The 18,448-nt window shown below is 37.8% G+C and overlaps 2 protein-coding genes across 2 annotated transcripts; both read right to left on the bottom strand.

Annotated features, from left to right (window-relative positions):
* Positions 1-1,039: 1,039 nt before the first annotated feature.
* LOC116730963 (gastrula zinc finger protein XlCGF8.2DB-like) lies at positions 1,040-2,306 on the bottom strand (the record flags this gene model as incomplete). The annotated part of the gene is made up of 2 exons (XM_032580538.1): positions 1,040-1,970; positions 2,054-2,306. Coding segments are annotated over 2 exons (1,023 nt in total), but the record flags the coding sequence as incomplete, so codon positions are not given.
* Positions 2,307-14,967: 12,661 nt separating this feature from the next.
* LOC116730978 (gastrula zinc finger protein XlCGF8.2DB-like) lies at positions 14,968-15,933 on the bottom strand (the record flags this gene model as incomplete). The annotated part of the gene is made up of 2 exons (XM_032580553.1): positions 14,968-15,117; positions 15,274-15,933. Coding segments are annotated over 2 exons (810 nt in total), but the record flags the coding sequence as incomplete, so codon positions are not given.
* Between the last annotated feature and the right edge of the window lie 2,515 nt (positions 15,934-18,448).

Below are 18,448 nucleotides of genomic sequence, written 5' to 3'. Positions count from 1 at the left end.
TGGTTGAGTGCCCTTAGTTAATTTAGTTGTATATATTGTTATTATTATTATTGTGTGTTTGCTTATTTATACTGTATATATTTGACCTTTTGCACGGGAGCTGCAATGGAAATTTCGTTGAATTCTGTTCAATGACAATAAATGCTATCTATCTATCTATCGGACTTCTGACTAACAGCAGGCAAGGCAGGTTTGGTGCCTTGCTCAAGGACTCAACAACTGAGATGGATGTGGGAAGTTTGAACCGGAAACCCATCAGTTACAGGAACCACAGTGGCTACAACCAGTATAGCTGTAGTACCACCATCTACTGGGTTCAAGGATCAGGCACAACATACACTAAAGGAAAACTCAAAACTTTTAATGTTAAATGAAATGTTACACGTTTATTTCTTTCTAAAATACATATAAACATAAAAATAGTTTCAACATTAAAATACAGTAATCTAAATGCTGCAGCAGAACAGATTAAAATATTACAGCTAAAACAAGAGAAAAAAGCAAAATATTAAAAATAATTACATGTACTTTGTGCAATCAATGCATGAAAATTAGTTTGCGGTGAATTTTGCATTTCTTTAAAGTACAAATGATTTTTTTTGTTTGAATAGATTTTAATTAGGTAGAGTAAAACTGGTTAACATAATTTGAAAGAAATGAAATCAGATTCAATCTCATTTTACATTAAACACAAAATTAACACAAATACTGTTTTGTAGAATATTTTTTAAAACACTCAACCATTATATACATTCTATTGTTGATTTAAAAAACTACAAAAATAAACCACACTCACTCTCTATGGTACAGAATAATACAAATCAATCCCTCAAGTCCAATCATGTGAGAATGTTCTGGAAGGGAGTCCATGTCCAGTCAAACTCTGTTAATGCATGAAATAGTCAGTGGGCCCCCAAGCCTCTTCATCTATCAGCATCAGTACTGGCACTCCTCAGGGCTGTGTGCTGAGCCCTCTGCTCTTCACGTTGTACACACACAACATACAGTTTGACATAAACAGTAAGTTAATACAATAACATACAGTTTATCATTATTGTTTATTGATACAGAATATACCAGAAAAATAAAACATCAATGAAGGAAAATGTGTCATGGTTGAACATCTCTAAGTATCCAAATGTGAAGATCAAAATGATCACATTTAACAAATACAACATAGGACATTTATGGAACATACTTCTACAGCTTTTCAACTGTGTGACGCATCATGTGCTTAGTTAAATTATGTTTATTACTAAAACTTTTTAAACAGGTCACACATGAAAAAGGCTTTTCACCAGTGTGAATCCTCATGTGCTGAATTAAATTTTGTTTTTGACAAAAACTTTTTCCACAATTTCCACATGAAAACGGCTTTTCACCAGTGTGAATCCTCATGTGCTCAGTTAACTTCCGTTTGTCACCAAAACCTTTTCCACAGTTCACACATGAAAATGGTTTTTCACCAGAGTGAATCATCAGATGCGTAGTTAAATTCGATTTTTGAATAAAACATTTTCCACAGTTCACACATGAAAATGGTTTTTCACCAGAGTGAATCCTCATGTGCTTAGTTAAATTCGCTTTATGACTAAAACATTTTCCACAGTTCACACATGAAAATGGTTTTTCACCAGTGTGAATCATCATGTGCTGAGTTAAATCATGTTTTCGAATAAAACATTTCCCACAGGTCACACATGAAAACTGCTTTTCACCAGTGTGAATCATCACATGACGAGTTAAATCATGTTTTTGAAAAAAACTTTTTCCACAGGTCACACATGAAAACTGCTTTTCACCAGTGTGAATCCTCATGTGCTCAGTTAAATTATATTTTCCACTGAAACTTTTTCCACAGTTCACGCATGAAAATGACTTTTCACCAGTGTGAATCATCATGTGCCTAGTTAAATGCGGTTTTTGAAGAAAACTCTTTCCACATGTCACACATGAAAACGGCTTTTTACCTGTGTGAATCATCATGTGCTTAGTTAAATATATTTTCCACTGAAACTTTTTCCACAGGTCACACATGAAAATGACTTGTCACCAGTGTGAATCATCATGTGCTTAGTTAAACTCTGTTTTCGAATAAAACTTTTCCCACAGGTCACACATGAAAACGGCTTTTGACCAGTATGAATCATCATGTGCTGAGTTAAACTCTGTTTTCGATTAAAACTTTTCCCACAGTTCACACATGAAAACGGCTTTTCACCAGTATGAATCATCATGTGCTCAGTTAAACTCAGTTTTAGACTAAAACTTTTTCCACAGTTCACACATGAAAACGGCTTTTCACCCGTATGAGTTCTCATATGAGCATCAAAAACAGATTTGAAAGTCAAACGCTTTTTACAGATGACACATGAGAAAGGTTTTCTTCTTTCCTGATTTTGGTTCTCAGCTTCAGCAGCTTCCTGGAAGATGACTTGGTTCCTGTTTGGTTCTGATTCAGTGTGGTCTGTTTGCTCATCAACAGGAACCATCATGCAGGTATCAGTCTCCTGTTTTAATTCAATCTGTTCTTCACCCTGACTGCAGTAAACTTCTTTCTCTTCCACTTTTATCTGCTGGTGTTTTAGATCCTCCTGCTCTTCTTTTATCTGATGATCTTCTGGCTCTTCCTGTTCTTGTTTCACCTGCAGAGGTTCCAACTCCTCCTGGTCCAGAGTGGATCTCCTCTCCAGGTAATAAATGTTACACTGCAGGCAATCTGGACAAGAAAACAGATTTAAAAAGCAATCGTTATTTTATTGAAGTAAATGGGAGAAATCGTTCATCGTTTACGACAGAAATGAAAAAAATGAAAAAACCCACACCGAAAAATTTAAGAGCGTAGACAGAGAGACAGATCAGGCGACAAATCCAGCTGACAATTGGAGAATTCTCAAACAAACGGATATTAAATATTTTTTATTTATTATAAAATTAATAATAGTTGCCAATGTTGTTAATATTTACAAGTAAATTTTATTATTTCAAGATATTACTTAATTTGGAACTATCATTACTTTTATTTGTATTAAAATTTGATTTTAGTTCACTTTATATTTTTGGGGTTTATTTACAGAGTTTATTTACAGGTTAATAATTGTTTAGTTTTTGTTGCTTTGTGTTTGTTATTTACTTTTGTAAGTTAGACATTAAGAACTGTGGGTCCATTTTCTGTAAGTATAGGGACTGGTATAGGACCAGCATGCACTGGGTTGGGCCTGTGGGTTTTGACCAGAGCAGGAGAGGAAACAATGAAAAGTAGTGATGGTGAGATGCAGCTTCATGAAGCCCTGAGGAACTCCATCCAATCATTCGACTCATGAGCCGATGCACCGCGGTGCTTCATTTGCTCTACTGTGACATCAACTGGACAATATATGTAAAATAGGCAACGTGAAAACAACATGAAGCTTTACAATGAATAAACAAGTTTAAAATGTTTGTGATTCTGATACATAAATTCTGATTAATCTGGTTGTATGAAACAATGGCTGGATCCAAAAGAAAACTAGAAACAAATAGAAAAGAGGGTTGTGATTGGCTTGTTACTCGCTATGTCACCAGGGACAACGATTTATTACTAAAAAATAAAAACTTTAACTGCTCAGGTTTAGGTGAGTTCTCTGTCTTACCCGCTTCATTACTCAACACATCATTAATGTAAAGTTTGATCTTTGTTATTTGCTTGTCAAACTGGAAAAAATAAACTATAAAAGCAATTTTCAAGTTTTTTGGACATTGAACTTCTTTTACCTTCGTACGAAGCATCACCTCAGTGCAGCAGTGGCTTGTTGACTGAACTTTTATAGGATGTTTGGTTTGACAAACAATCGCCACTACAATTTATTTATTACAAATTATTACATTTTACAGCTACTAACACACTATTATTGTTTCATGCTGTTTGCTTTACTAACCTTGCGCTGCATTGTTCACATTTCTCCTGTTTTCAAAAGTAAGTTTGATTAGTTAAAGGAGGAAAAGCCATAAAAAGGTCATTTTATTTCTACATCAATAAGCCATTTTCACAGCGTAATTGTGATTCCTGCGTTCATTTACCGGTTAACAAATCATTTATACGGGAAAAGAACATTTACTAAAATGATCCTCATACAGAAAGGTGCAGACATTTAGACCTTAACCTGCATCCAAACGCTGGTGGTTCCTACCTATTCGGTGTAAGATTATCTGGGGCCTCCGGGAGAAATCCAGCAGTCTGCGATGATCATCCATCTCTTCCTCCGACTTGACGATGATTTCTTTAAACTCTGTGAATGTTTCTTCAGCAGCAGTTAACGGCTCGTTGATAAACTCGTTTAGAGAAACAGTCGAACATTCAACCAAACAGACCATGCGCCATTTTCTTTGTCTTCTTCTTCTTCTTCTTCTTAAGTTTATTGGCAACAAACTTTAAGTAGCATTACCGCCACATACTGGTATGGAGTGTGGTTCGAGATGGACTATCTATTTATACAAATATATATATACATATATATATATATATATATATATATATATATATATATATATATATATATATATATATATATATATATATATATATATATATATGTATATATATATATACACACACATTCATCCATTTTTATACTTAACTTTATACTATACCTCTCTAGATCATGCACATATTCACAAACACACCTACTATAATCAAATTCTGTGAAACAATTTAGTTTTCTTTAAATATTTAATAATTATTTGTATGTGTTTACTCCCCAAATTCTTCCTCAAAATATCTAATAAATTAATCTTTTCCTTAAGACATTCAAACTCTCTTCTCATGCATCTTCTTTCTCTTTCATACTTATGACATTCTAATATAATATGCTCTATTGTTTCATATTTTCCACAGTAATCACATTTGCCATTATCATGCTTTTTTATTTTAAAAAGTGTATAATGAAGTCCTGTATGCCCAAATCTTAATCTTGTTATCACCCTTTCCTCCTTTCTATTTCTTCTTCCATTTCTTCTCTCTCCTACTATTTTCTGAATTTTATAAAACCATCTTCCTGTTTTTCTTCATCCCACCTTTTTTGCCATTTTTCCATCAGTTTTCCTTTAACCATACTCTTTCCCTCAGATTTACTTGTATTAACTGTAAAACTAATAGGATTTTGAATTGCCCTCTTTGCCATTTTATCTGCTCTCTCGTTTCCTTCAACCCCAATATGTGCTGGAACCCACACAAATATAACTATTAAACCCATATTTTGTATCCTAAATAATGTATGAAATATTTCTAATAAAATGTCCATCCTACTATCTGATTGAGTGTTCTTTAAACTTAATAATGCAGAGCTTGAATCTGAACATATCACTGTTTTTAATGGTTTTATTTCTTCTACCCATTGTAAAGCTAATAATATTGCCAACATTTCTCCTGTGTAAACTGATAATACATCTGTAATTCGTTTTCCTATTTTTAAATTGAATTCTGGTACTACAAAAGCTACTCCTATTTTTCCATTTATTTTTGATGCATCTGTATAAATTTGCATATATTGATAATAATTGTTTAAATGTATCTGTACTGAATAACTATCTGCTATGTAAGATTTATCTTGTTTCTTTTCCATTATTGACATGTCTACTGTTGCTTCTGGTAGAATCCATGGTGGTGTTATTGATATTGGTGTCTGACTTATTTCTAAACTATTCATTTTAAATTCTTTTATTTTATTTTCAATTGTCCATCCAAAACTCTTCATTTCTTTCTTTTCTTTTTCCCAACATGGCCTTAAAATTTCCCTAGTTGGATGATCAAATTTATTGCTTTGTACATTTAACCAGTAATTTATTTCTAGTTTTGTTCTTCTTAAATCTAATGGCATTTCTCCCATTTCCACTTCTATTGCTGCTGTTGGTGTGGTTTTAAATGCTCCATAATCTTAATGCCTGATGTTGAATAATGTCTAATTTGACCAGATGTGTTTTAGCTGCTGAACCATAAACTATACAACCAAAGTCTATGTTAGATCTTATCATTCCAGTGTAAATCTGTTTTAGTGATTTTCTATCTGCTCCCCAGTCACTGCCAGCCAAGCATCTTAAAATATTTAAGATTTTTTTACATTTATCTACCACTTTTTGAATATGAATATTCCATTTTAGTTTTTCATCAAACCATATTCCTAAAAATTTTATACACTTTACTTGCTCTAATTCTTGATTATATAATTTTAATTTTATTTCCTTGTTTAATTTTTTCTGAGTAAATATCATTACTTTTGTTTTTTCAACTGAAAACTTAAATCCCCAGTGCAACGCCCATTTTTCTATTTCAATAATAACCTTTTGTAATTTTCTTACAATGAAATCTACATTTTTCCCTCTTTTCCAAACAGCTCCATCATCTGCAAAAAGTGAACATCCAATTTCTTTTCCAATATCTTTAAATACATAATTTATCATAATTAAGAACAATAATGGACTTATAATACTTCCTTGCGGAGTTCCGTTTTCTACTTTATATTTTCCTGAGATCACTTCACCAATTCTAACTTGTATTTTTCTATTTGTTAAAAAGTCTTTAATCCATTTAAATAATTTTCCTTTAATGTCCAACATATATAATTTAATTAATAATCCCTCAACCCACATCATATCGTATGCTTTTTCTATGTCAAAAAATACTGCCACTACACTTTCTTTATTTACTTGTGCTTTTCTAATTTCATGCTCTAGACATAACGTTGGATCATTAGTGCTCCTCCCTTTTCTAAAACCACTCTGACACTTTGATATACATCCTTTACTATTTAAATAATATACGATCCTATTGTTAATCACTCTTTCCATTATTTTACATATATTGGATGTTAAAGCTATTGGTCTGTAGTTTTCTGGGTTTGAATTATCTTTTGCTGGTTTTGCTATTGGTATTATAATTGATTCCTTCCAGTTCAATGGTAGTTTTCCCTCCTCCCAAATTTTATTATATAATTGCAATATTATATCTTTTGATTTTTCACTAAGTTGTCTTATCATTCTATAATAAATCCGATCTTTACCTGGTGCTGTATTTTTTGTCTTCCTGAGTGCAGAGTTCAATTCAGCTTTTGTAAACTCAACATTTAACAGATTATTTGTTTCTTCAACACTCTCTACTAACTCTTTATATTTAAGTTTTGTATTTTCTCTCCCTTTTCTTCCCTCTTCACTAATATTATTTGAACTATGAATTTTACAAAATGTTCTTGCCAATATTTCAACTTTATCTTCATCTCTTACTATATTTATATTATCCATTTTTAATATAGGATATTCAAACTCTCTCCTTATGCCATTCATTCTTTTAATTATTTTCCAAATTTTTTCTATTTTGGTTTCTTTCCCTATTGTGCTACAGAAATTCCTCCAATATTCTCTTTTAGCATTCTTAATAGGTCTTCTTACCATTGCTTGCTTTCTTTTATAATCAATTAAATTCTTATAAATTGGGTTACCTTTTAGTACTTTAAATGCTTTATTTCTTAACTTTATTGCTTTTTTACATTCATTTGTCCACCATGGCACCATTTTCTTATCATTTCTACACCCTGTTTTCTTTATAGAATTATCTGCTGCTTCCATAATTATTTTACTAATTTCTAAATTTATATCATTTATATCCATTGTCATATCTACTTTCTCTAAATTTATTTGACTCAAGTATCTAAATTTAATCCAGTCTGCCTTGTTAAAATTCAGTTTTTTATTGACCTTTATATTCTTATTTAAATTTAATCCTACTCTTATTATAATGGGATAATGATCACTACCTATTGTTGAATTTTTATCAATGAACCACTCACAAATACCAGCTAAAACATCTGAAACAATTGTTAAATCAATAACTGATTCCATCCCTGTTCTTACATTGATTCTTGTTCCCCTCCCATCATTAATACATACAAGATTTTTCATTCCCATTAATTCTTCTATAACTTGTCCATTTTTATCATTACTTTTACCCCACAATGTACTATTTGCATTAAAATCCCCACACCAAATTATTTTCCCTTCCAAATATTCGGTTAACTCCTCCAATATTTCAATTGATAACGTTTTGCATGGATTATAAAAATTTATTATTTTAAATTTGCCTTCTTGTTCCCATATTTCAATTACTATATATTCAAGTTCTTTCCCTTTCCCTAATACCTGATATTGTATCCCTTGTTTTATAAATATTCCACATCCTCCTCCACCTCTCTCCTCCTGTCGGTCTCTTCTAACACTATTATATCCTTTAATCACAAAATCTAATGTTGTTTTTAACCATGTTTCCTGAACACAAATAATTTCTGGTTTATCCTCAAGACTATCAACATAACCTTTAAGTTCCTGTCCGTTAGCAATTAAACTTCTTGCATTCCATTGTAATATTAGCATTAATTATTTTCACCTGGTGGTCCTGATCTACCATCTACCTCCAGCTTTTTGTTTATGTTCTCCCATGATCCCTCTTTAAACCCCAAAAACTTTTCAGCTCCTCTCACTATTATTTTAATTTTCTCAGTTTTATGCTTGGCTTGGTCCGTGCAGTTGATAACATATGCTAACTGAAATATTTCAGGTCTTTTATTGTCTTAATACGGATGATTTTGGCATACAGCTCATGAAAACCCAAAATTCCTATCTCACAAAATTAGCATATCATGAAAAGGGTCTCTAAACGAGCTCTGAACCTAATCATCTGAAACAACGAATTAACTCTAAACACCTGCAAAAGATTCCTGAGGCCTTTAAAACTCCCAGCCTGGTTCATCACTCAAAACCCCAATCATGGGTAAGACTGCCGACCTGACTGCTGTCCAGAAGGCCATCATTGACACCCTCAAGCAAGAGGGTATGACCCAGAAAGATATTTCTGAACGAATAGGCTGTTCCCAGAGTGCTGTATCAAGGTACCTCAGTGGGATGTTTGTGGGAAGGAAAAAGTGTGGCAGAAAACGCTGCACAACGAGAAGAGGTGACCGGACACTGAGGAAGATTGTGGAGGAGGGCCGATTCCAGACCTTGGGGGACCTCAGGAAGCAGTGGACTGAGTCTGGAGTAGAAACATCCAGAGCCACCGTGCACAGGCGTGTGCAGGAAATGGACTACAGGTGCCACATTCCCCAGGTCAAGCCACTTTTGAACCAGAAGCAGCAGCAGAGGCGCCTGACCTGGGCTACAGAGAAGCAGCACTGGACTGTTGCTCAGTGGTCCAAAGTACTTTTCCGGATGAAAGCAAATTTTGCATGTCATTCGGAAATCAAGGTGCCAGAGTCTGGAGGAAGACTGGGGAGAAGGAAATGCCAAAATGCCAGAAATCCAGTGTCAAGTACCCACAGTCAGTGATGGTCTGGGATGCCATGTCAGCTGCTGGTGTTGGTCCACTGTGTTTTATCAAGGGCAGGGTCAATGCAGCTATCTATCAGGAGATTTTGGAGCACTTCATGCTTTAGCTTTATGGAGATGAAGATTTCATTTTTCAGCACGACCTGGCACCTGCTCACAGTGCCAAAACCACTGGTAAATGGTTTACTGACCATGGTATCACTGTGCTCAATTGGCCTGCCAACTCTCCTGACCTGAACCCCATAGAGAATATGTGGGATATTGTGAAGAGAAAGTTGAGAGACGCAAGACCCAACACTCTGGATGAGCTAAAGGCCGCTATCGAAGCATCTTGGGCCTTCATAACACCTCAGCAGTGCCACAGGCTGATTGCCTCCATGCCACGCCGCATTCAAGCAGTCATTTCTGCAAAAGGATTCCCGACCAAGTATTGAGTGCATAACTGTACATAATTATTTGAAGGTTGACTTTTTTTATATTAAAAACACTTTTCTTTGATTGGTTGGATGAAATATGCTAATTTTGTGAGATAGGAATTTTGGGTTTTCATGAGCTGTATGCCAAAATCATCCGTATTAAGACAATAAAAGACCTGAAATATTTCGGTTAGTGTGCAATGAATCTAAAATATATGAATGTTCAATTTTTATCAGTACATTATGGAAAATAATGAACTTTATCACAATATGCTAATATTTTGAGAAGGACCTGTATTTCTCTTGACACCACAATGGGGCTGATGTTATCCTGTTCTTCTTCGTTCTTAAGTTTTAATATTATTTTTAACTTCCTCCCTCACAACTTTCCTCCTAACTATCCTTTCTTCTTCTGAACTACTTCCTTCCAGTTCTCTTTTATTTCCTTGAATATCACCCATTTCCTTTCCTTCATCTGTTTTATGCCTTCCCCGTCCTCTCCCTCTTCCTCTCCCCACTGGCGTCCACCCTTCAAAATCCATGTCTTCCTCATTTCCTGTCTCCATTTCCAACCAAACCATTCACATACCAGTTTATGCCAAAATCCGCCTTTTCCAACTCTGATATGTGTTTTGTTTTGCCGCACTTCGTCTCACAAAACCAGCCTGGGCTCCAACTCAACTACAGGTCTCGTCACTTCCGCTTCCACCTTCTCCTCCATTTCCTTTGTCTTTTTCTTCTTCTTCTTTGGGATTTTATGACTGTCGTTCATTCATGTCATTGCATTACCGCCACCTTGTGGATCTTACGATCATCACGTTCATTTAAATGTGCGGTGCTGGTGGTCGAGTGTAAACGACTTTTAACGGGTTTTTCTACTTGAACTTTCTACCGGTATTTTAATAATAGTTTGTATTTTTTTCTTTTTTAGCTCTCAGGATTGAAGGTGGTGCGTTTGGCCCAGATGGTGGCGCCCCCTGTTGCTGTGGCTGTCCCGTGATCAACATAAATCGATGGAGGGAAATCCAACGAGTGTGTGACGTCACAGTGTTTGGTGATTCTTTGCTCGGGAGTCTCCGATCCAGAACCTGTCAGCACCTACCGCCAAGCCTCGGCAACTCAGCTTAGTTTTTCTAACTCCTTCTTATTTACATAGAGGTATTATTTAATTTTACTGATTTTATTTTAATAAATTATTATAACTTTGAAACAGCGTCTATTGCAAAACCGTGCCTGTGCCCTAAATCAAATCCTGGGTGGAAGTCCCAGGTGGCGTTGTTGGCAACAAACTAAATAATTGTGTATTTTTACCATCGATTGCCTCACTAATATTTATTTAGCTAATGTTAGCTTATACACTCTTTCTACTGCACTAGATGGGTTAAATGCTATTACTCTCTTTAATACTGAAATTATTCAATATATGACCTTATACTTTACCTTTGCAAGCATTTCTATGCAATATTTAAAGTTTTAAGCAGGGTTGTTGGTACTGGTTTTAAGTTATTCAGTTTAGCTGACAGATTTGCACTGTTTAACTTTTTTCTGCTGCTTCTACTCATTTCATTTCAGCAAGTGTTCTGCAGTTGAACTCAAATGTTTCTACAATTTTCAGCAGTAACATTCAGCACTAACACGACATTTTCACAGGAAAGGCAAATGTTCTACTTACTTTCTAAGACACTAATAATATATCTATGTGTGGAGGTTAAATTAGTTCCAGCATTAGAAACATGGTGATCTATAATAGAAAACAGCTGCAGCAGAACAGAGAAAAATATAACTAAGGCAAAAGACACAACAAATTATTGAAGAAAATATTCAACCATATTTTCTACAATCAAGAAAAATCAATGCATGAAAATTAATTTATAGTGAATATTTCACTTTCTATAGAGTAAAACTTTTTTTTAAAATTTCTTCATTGTTGCTGGTACGGGTCTAGGTTTTGGGCATCTGGGGTCTGTGGCCCTCATCTGGGGAGGGACATTAGTGACTCTGTGAATGACTTCTGGCGGCAGCATGTGGTGAGTTTGGGGCTCCTTACAGCTTGAGATGGGTTACTGGCATGGTGGCCGTATTGTTCCTGGGGTAGTCTAGGGATTCTGGGGGCGTATTTTCCCTGGATCCTGGCTGAACCCTGAGACTTGGGTTCTGCTCAGTATGTAGTCTGGATTTTGGGCCGGTTCATGCACTGCATGTTTGCACTGTGAATTTTCAACATGGTTTTGGGCTCTTTATGCCACGTCTTGTCCTCAGTTGTGAGGTGGATCGCAGTGGGGTGGTGGTGGCCCTGTGTCTGGATGATCCAGCAGTCTCTGTGTGAGCCTGTCTCTGTGTGGGTCTGTCAGGGTTGGGGTCGCTGAGCTCTCATTATGTTGGACTTCACAACAACCATCCCCTTGTACCAGGTTAGGATTGGCTTTTTTACTTATCACTTGGCGGCTGGGATGTTTATGGACCTGTGAGGGGCTGCTTCCTTTTTCACGGTTGGTGCGTTGGCTTTTCTGTAGCATCCTTCCTACTGGTGGTGTAGTCGGCAAGTTGAGAGGCTTGTGTTTTTGGCTTATTTGTGTATGAAGTGGTGAAAGTGCTTGTGTTGGCTGGTGTTTGCATTTTGATTGGCCCCTTTTTTTGGGTCTGGTATCGTTTGCTGTCTGTCTGTCTTGGTGTTGGTATGGGCTGTGATTTATTGCTTTGCTAGGCTATCTGTGGCCACAGCCTGGTGCTGGGCTGGGATTCAGGGCTGTGAGTGGTATTCTTGTTCTGGATATTGCGCTGAGCTGGCTGGTCGGTCCATTTCTTGGGTTGGGGTTCTTTCAGTCAACCCGGTGCCCTGTATGTCTGCTGGATCTTCTTCATTGGGACTAGGTGGATCCTTTGGTTGGCAGGCTGGGTTTGTGAATTGGGATAAGGGTTTGGTTTGAATGATTCCTAAGCTGGTGGTCCTGGTTCTGGTTGGATCTCTGTGTATGAGAAATGCAAGTGGGTGTATGGCGTCCATTTTTGTTTTGTTTATTTTGACATTGTCTACATGGGTTTGAATGTCTGGGTGTACACATGAGAATGGGAACATGTGATCTTGTCTCTGTGTGCCTGGTCTGTCTGTCAGGTTTGGTCTCTGGCTCCCTCCTCTCTGTGATCACCTTTATATCAAGTTGGGTGAGAGGAGGGGGCCCCTATAAAACTTTTTTCTCACCTTTCTTTTCCGTCTCATTACAATTTAATAAAATAAACCCAAAGCAGTTTCTAATAAATTTTCATGTAATTATATCAGGTGGAAGCCATAATGGTCCACTTGTGCAAGTCTTTAGGGCTTAACCTTGGTACTCAACAATACTGAGTGTCACACTGTCAGACAGGACAAGTTTAATACAAAACACAACAAAAAGACAAAATGCAAGTGTTTAGTCAATGGTAAATGTATGTATAGCGATTTATCTAGTGCAGAGGATGCCAAAGTGCTTTACATGTTGATGGTGGTAAGCTACATTGTAGCCCAGCTGCCCTAGGGCAGACTGACAGAAGCTGCTACACAATGGGCGCCATCGGACTTCTGACTAACAGCAGGCAAGGCAGGTTTGGTGCCTTGCTCAAGGACTCAACAACTGAGATGGATGTGGGAAGTTTGAACCGGCAACCCATCAGTTACAGGAACCACAGTGGCTACAACCAGTATAGCTGTAGTACCACCATCTACTGGGTTCAAGGATCAGGCACAACATACACTAAAGGAAAACTCAAAACTTTTAATGTTAAATGAAATGTTACACGTTTATTTCTTTCTAAAATACATATAAACATAAAAATAGTTTCAACATTAAAATACAGTAATCTAAATGCTGCAGCAGAACAGATTAAAATATTACAGCTAAAACAAGAGAAAAAAGCAAAATATTAAAAATAATTACATGTACTTTGTGCAATCAATGCATGAAAATTAGTTTGCGGTGAATTTTGCATTTCTTTAAAGTACAAATGATTTTTTTTTTATTTCAATAGATTTTAATTAGGTAGAGTAAAACTGGTTAACATAATTTGAAAGAAATAAAATCAGATTCAATCTCATTTTACATTAAACACAAAATTAACACAAATACTGTTTTGTAGATTTTTTTTAAAAACACTCAACCATTATATACATTCTATTGTTGATTTAAAAAACTACAAAAATAAACCCCACTCACTCTCTATGGTACAGAATAATACAAATCAATCCCTCAAGTCCAATCATGTGAGAATGTTCTGGAAGGGAGTCCATGTCCGGTCAAACTCTGTTAATGCATGAAATAGTCAGTGGGCCCCCAAGCCTCTTCATCTATCAGCATCAGTACTGGCACTCCTCAGGGCTGTGTGCTGAGCCCTCTGCTCTTCACGTTGTACACACACAACATACAGTTTGACATAAACAGTATGTTAATACAATAACATACAGTTCATCATTATTGTTTATTGATACAGAGTATACCAGAAAAATGAAACATCAATGAAGGAAAATGTGTCATGGTTGAACATCTCTAAGTATCCAAATGTGAAGATCAAAATGATCACATTTAACAAATACAACATAGGACATTTATGGAACATACTTCTACAGCTTTTCAACTGTGTGACGTGTCATGTGCCGAGTTAAACTATTTTTATGACTAAAACGTTTTAAACAGGTCACGCAAGAAAACGGCTTTTCACCAGTGTGAATCATCATGTGCTGAGTAAAATCCTGTTTTCGACTAAATCTCTGTCCACAGGTCACACATGAAAACGGCTTTTCACCAGTGTGAATCCTCATGTGCCGAATTAAATTTTGTTTTTGACAAAAACTTTTTCCACAATTTCCACATGAAAACGGCTTTTCACCAGTGTGAATCATCGTGTGCTGAGTTAAATCCTGTTTTCGAATAAAACTTTTTCCACAGTTCACACATGAAAACGGCTTTTCACCAGTATGAATCATCATGTGCCGAGTTAAAGCCAGTTTATAACCAAAACTTTTTCCACAGTTCACACATGAAAACAGCTTTTCACCAGTGTGAATCATCATGTGCTGAGTTAAACCCGGTTTTTGACGAAAGCTTTTTCCACAATTCACACATGAAAACGGCTTTTCACCAGTATGAATCATCATGTGCCGAGTTAAAGCCAGTTTATAACCAAAACTTTTTCCACAGTTCACACATGAAAACAGCTTTTCACCAGTGTGAATCATCATGTGCTGAGTTAAACCCGGTTTTTGACGAAAGCTTTTTCCACAGTTCACACATGAAAACGGCTTTTCACCTGTGTGAATCATCATGTGCTGAGTTAAAGCCTGTTTTTGACTAAAACTTTTTCCACAGTTAACACATGAAAACGGCTTTTCACCAGTGTGAATCATCATATGCTTAGTTAAATCATGTTTTCGAATAAAACTTTTTCCACAGGTCACACATGAAAACAGCATTTCACCAGTGTGAATCATCATGTGCTGAGTAAAATCCTGTTTTCGACTAAATCTCTGTCCACAGGTCACACATGAAAACGGCTTTTCACCTGTGTGAATCATCATGTGCTGAGTTAAAGCCAGTTTATAACCAAAACTTTCTCCACAGGTCACACATGAAAACGGCTTTTCACCAGTGTGAATCCTCATGTGCTGAATTAAATGTTGTTTTTGACAAAAACTTTTTCCACAATTTCCACATGAAAATGGCTTTTCACCAGTGTGAATCATCATGTGCTGAGTTAAAGCCAGTTTATAACCAAAACTTTCTCCACAGGTCACACATGAAAACGGCTTTTCACCAGTGTGAATCCTCATGTGCTGAATTAAATGTTGTTTTTGACAAAAACTTTTTCCACAATTTCCACATGAAAATGGCTTTTCACCAGTGTGAATTCTCATGTGCTGAGTTAAATCCTGTTTTCGAATAAAACTTTTTCCACAGGTCACACATGAAAACGGCTTTTCACCTGTGTGAATCATCATGTGCTGAGTTAAAGCCAGTTTATAACCAAAACTTTTTCCACAGGTCACACATGAAAACAGCTTTTCACCAGTGTGAATCCTCATGTGCCGAGTTAAACCCGGTTTTTGACTAAAGCTTTTTCCACAGTTAACACATGAAAACGGCTTTTCACCAGTGTGAATCATCATGTGCTTAGTTAAATGCTGTTTGTGACTAAAACATTTTCCACAATTCACACATGTAAACGGCTTTTCACCCGTATGAGTTCTCATGTGAGCATCAAAAACAGATTTTGAAGTCAAACGCTTTTTACAGATGACACATGAGAAAGGTTTTCTTCTTTCCTGATTTTGGTTCTCAGCTTCAGCAGCTTCCTGGAAGATGACTTGGTTCCTGTTTGGTTCTGATTCAGTGTGGTCTGTTTGCTCATCAACAGGAACCACCATGCAGGTATCAGTCTCCTGTTTTAATTCAATCTGTTCTTCACCCTGACTGCAGTAAACTTCTTTCTCTTCCACTTTTATCTGCTGGTGTTTTAGATCCTCCTGCTCTTCTTTTATCTGATGATCTTCAGGCTCTTCCTGTCCTTGTTTCACCTGCAGAGGTTCCAACTCCTCCTGGTCCAGAGTGGATCTCCTCTCCTGGTTATAAACGTTACACTTCAGGAAATCTGGAGAAGAAAACAGAGAAAGAGTAATTGCTACCTTTTCTGAAATAAATACGAGTAATTGTTCATCTTTCAAGACAGAAATGAATTTAAAAAAAGACAATTGACAATTCAAGAGCGTAGACAGAGATACAGATCAGTCGATATATCCAGCTGACATTTGGGGAATTCTCAAATTAACGGATATGAAAAAAAATATTTTATTACAAAATTAATTGTAGTAGGGATTATTGTTAATATTTACCTGCAAATTGTATTATTTCAAGATACTATTTATTTTTATTACTTTAAATTATATTGAAATTTTACTTTAGTTCACTTTATATCTTTATGGTTTATTTATAAACATGAGTTTATTTGTAGGTTAATAGCTGTTTAGTTTTTGTTACTTTATTATTAACATTTATAAGTTAGACATTAAGAACTGTGGGTCCATTTTCTGTAAGTATAGGGACTGGTATAGGACCAGCATGCACTGGGTTGGGCCTGTGGGTTTTGACCAGAGCAGGAGAGGAAACAATGAAAAGTAGTGATGGTGAGATGCAGCTTCATGAAGCCCTGAGGAACTCCATCCAATCATTCGACTCATGAGCTGATGCACCGCGGTGCTTCATTTGCTCTACTGTGACATCAACTGGACATCCATCCATCCATCCATCCATCCATCTTCTTCCGCTTATCCGAGGTCGGGTCGCGGGGGTAGCAGCTTCAGAAGGGAAGCCCAGACTTCCCTCTCCCCGGCCACTTCTTCCAGCTCTTCCGGGGGAATCCCGAGGCGTTCCCAGGCCAGCCGAGAGACATAGTCTCTCCAGCGTGTCCTGGGTCTTCCCCGGGGCCTCCTCCCGGTGGGACGTGCCCGGAACACCTCACCAGGGAGGCGTCCAGGAGGCATCCTGACCAGATGCCCAAGCCACCTCAACTGGCTCCTCTCGATGTGAAGGAGCAGCGGCTCTACTCTGAGTCCCTCCCGGATGACTGAGCTTCTCACCCTATCTCTAAGGGAGAGCCCAGCCACCCTACGGAGAAAACCCATTTCGGCCGCTTGTATCCGCGATCTCGTTCTTTCGGTCATGACCCAAAGCTCATGACCATAGATGAGGGTGGGAACGTAGATCGACCGGTAAATCGAGAGCTTCGCTTTTTGGCTCAGCTCTCTCTTCACCACGACGGACCGGTACAGCGCCCGCTTGACAGCAGACGCTGCGCCAATCCGCCTGTCGATCTCCCGCTCCCTTCTTCCCCCATTCGTGAACAAGATCCCGAGATACTTAAACTCCTCCACTTGGGGCAGGACACCCCCCCTGACCCGGAGAAGGCACTCTACCCTTTTCCGGCTCAAGACCATGGCCTCGGATTTGGAGGCACTGATCCCCATCCCGGCCGCTTCACACTCGGCTGCGAACCGCTCCAGCGAGAGCTGCAGATCACGATCTGATGAAGCCAAAAGGACCACATCGTCTGCGAAAAGCAGAGATGAGATCCTAAGGCCACCAAATCGGATCCCCTCAACACCTTGGCTGCGCCTAGAAATTCTGTCCATGAAAGTGATGAACAGAATCGGTGACAAAGGGCAGCCCTGGCGGAGTCCAACTCTCACCGGAAACGAGCCCGACTTACTGCCGGCAATGCGGACCAGACTCTGACACCGGTCATACAGGGACCTGACAGCCCGTATCAAAGGGCCCGGTACCCCATACTCCCGGAGAACCCCCCACAGGGCTCCCCGAGGGACACGGTCGAACGCCTTCTCCAAGTCCACAAAACACATGTAGACTGGTTGGGCGAACTCCCATGCACCCTCCAGGACCCCGCCGAGGGTGTAGAGCTGGTCCAGTGTTCCACGACCAGGACGAAAACCACACTGCTCTTCCTGAATCCGAGGTTCGACTATCCGACGGACCCTCCTCTCCAGGACCCCTGAATAGACCTTGCCAGGGAGGCTTAAGAGTGTGACCCCTCTATAATTGGAGCACACCCTCCGGTCCCCCTTTTTGAACAGGGGGACCACCACCCCAGTCTGCCAATCCAGGGGAACTGCCCCCGATGTCCATGCGATATTGCAGAGTCGCGTC

The sequence above is a fragment of the Xiphophorus hellerii genome, chromosome 13 (genome assembly GCF_003331165.1).
Source record: "Xiphophorus hellerii strain 12219 chromosome 13, Xiphophorus_hellerii-4.1, whole genome shotgun sequence".
Classification (NCBI taxonomy): Eukaryota; Metazoa; Chordata; class Actinopteri; order Cyprinodontiformes; family Poeciliidae; genus Xiphophorus; species Xiphophorus hellerii.
The sequence above is the reverse complement of the archived record's forward strand: the minus strand, read 5'-3'. Positions and strand labels throughout refer to the sequence as shown.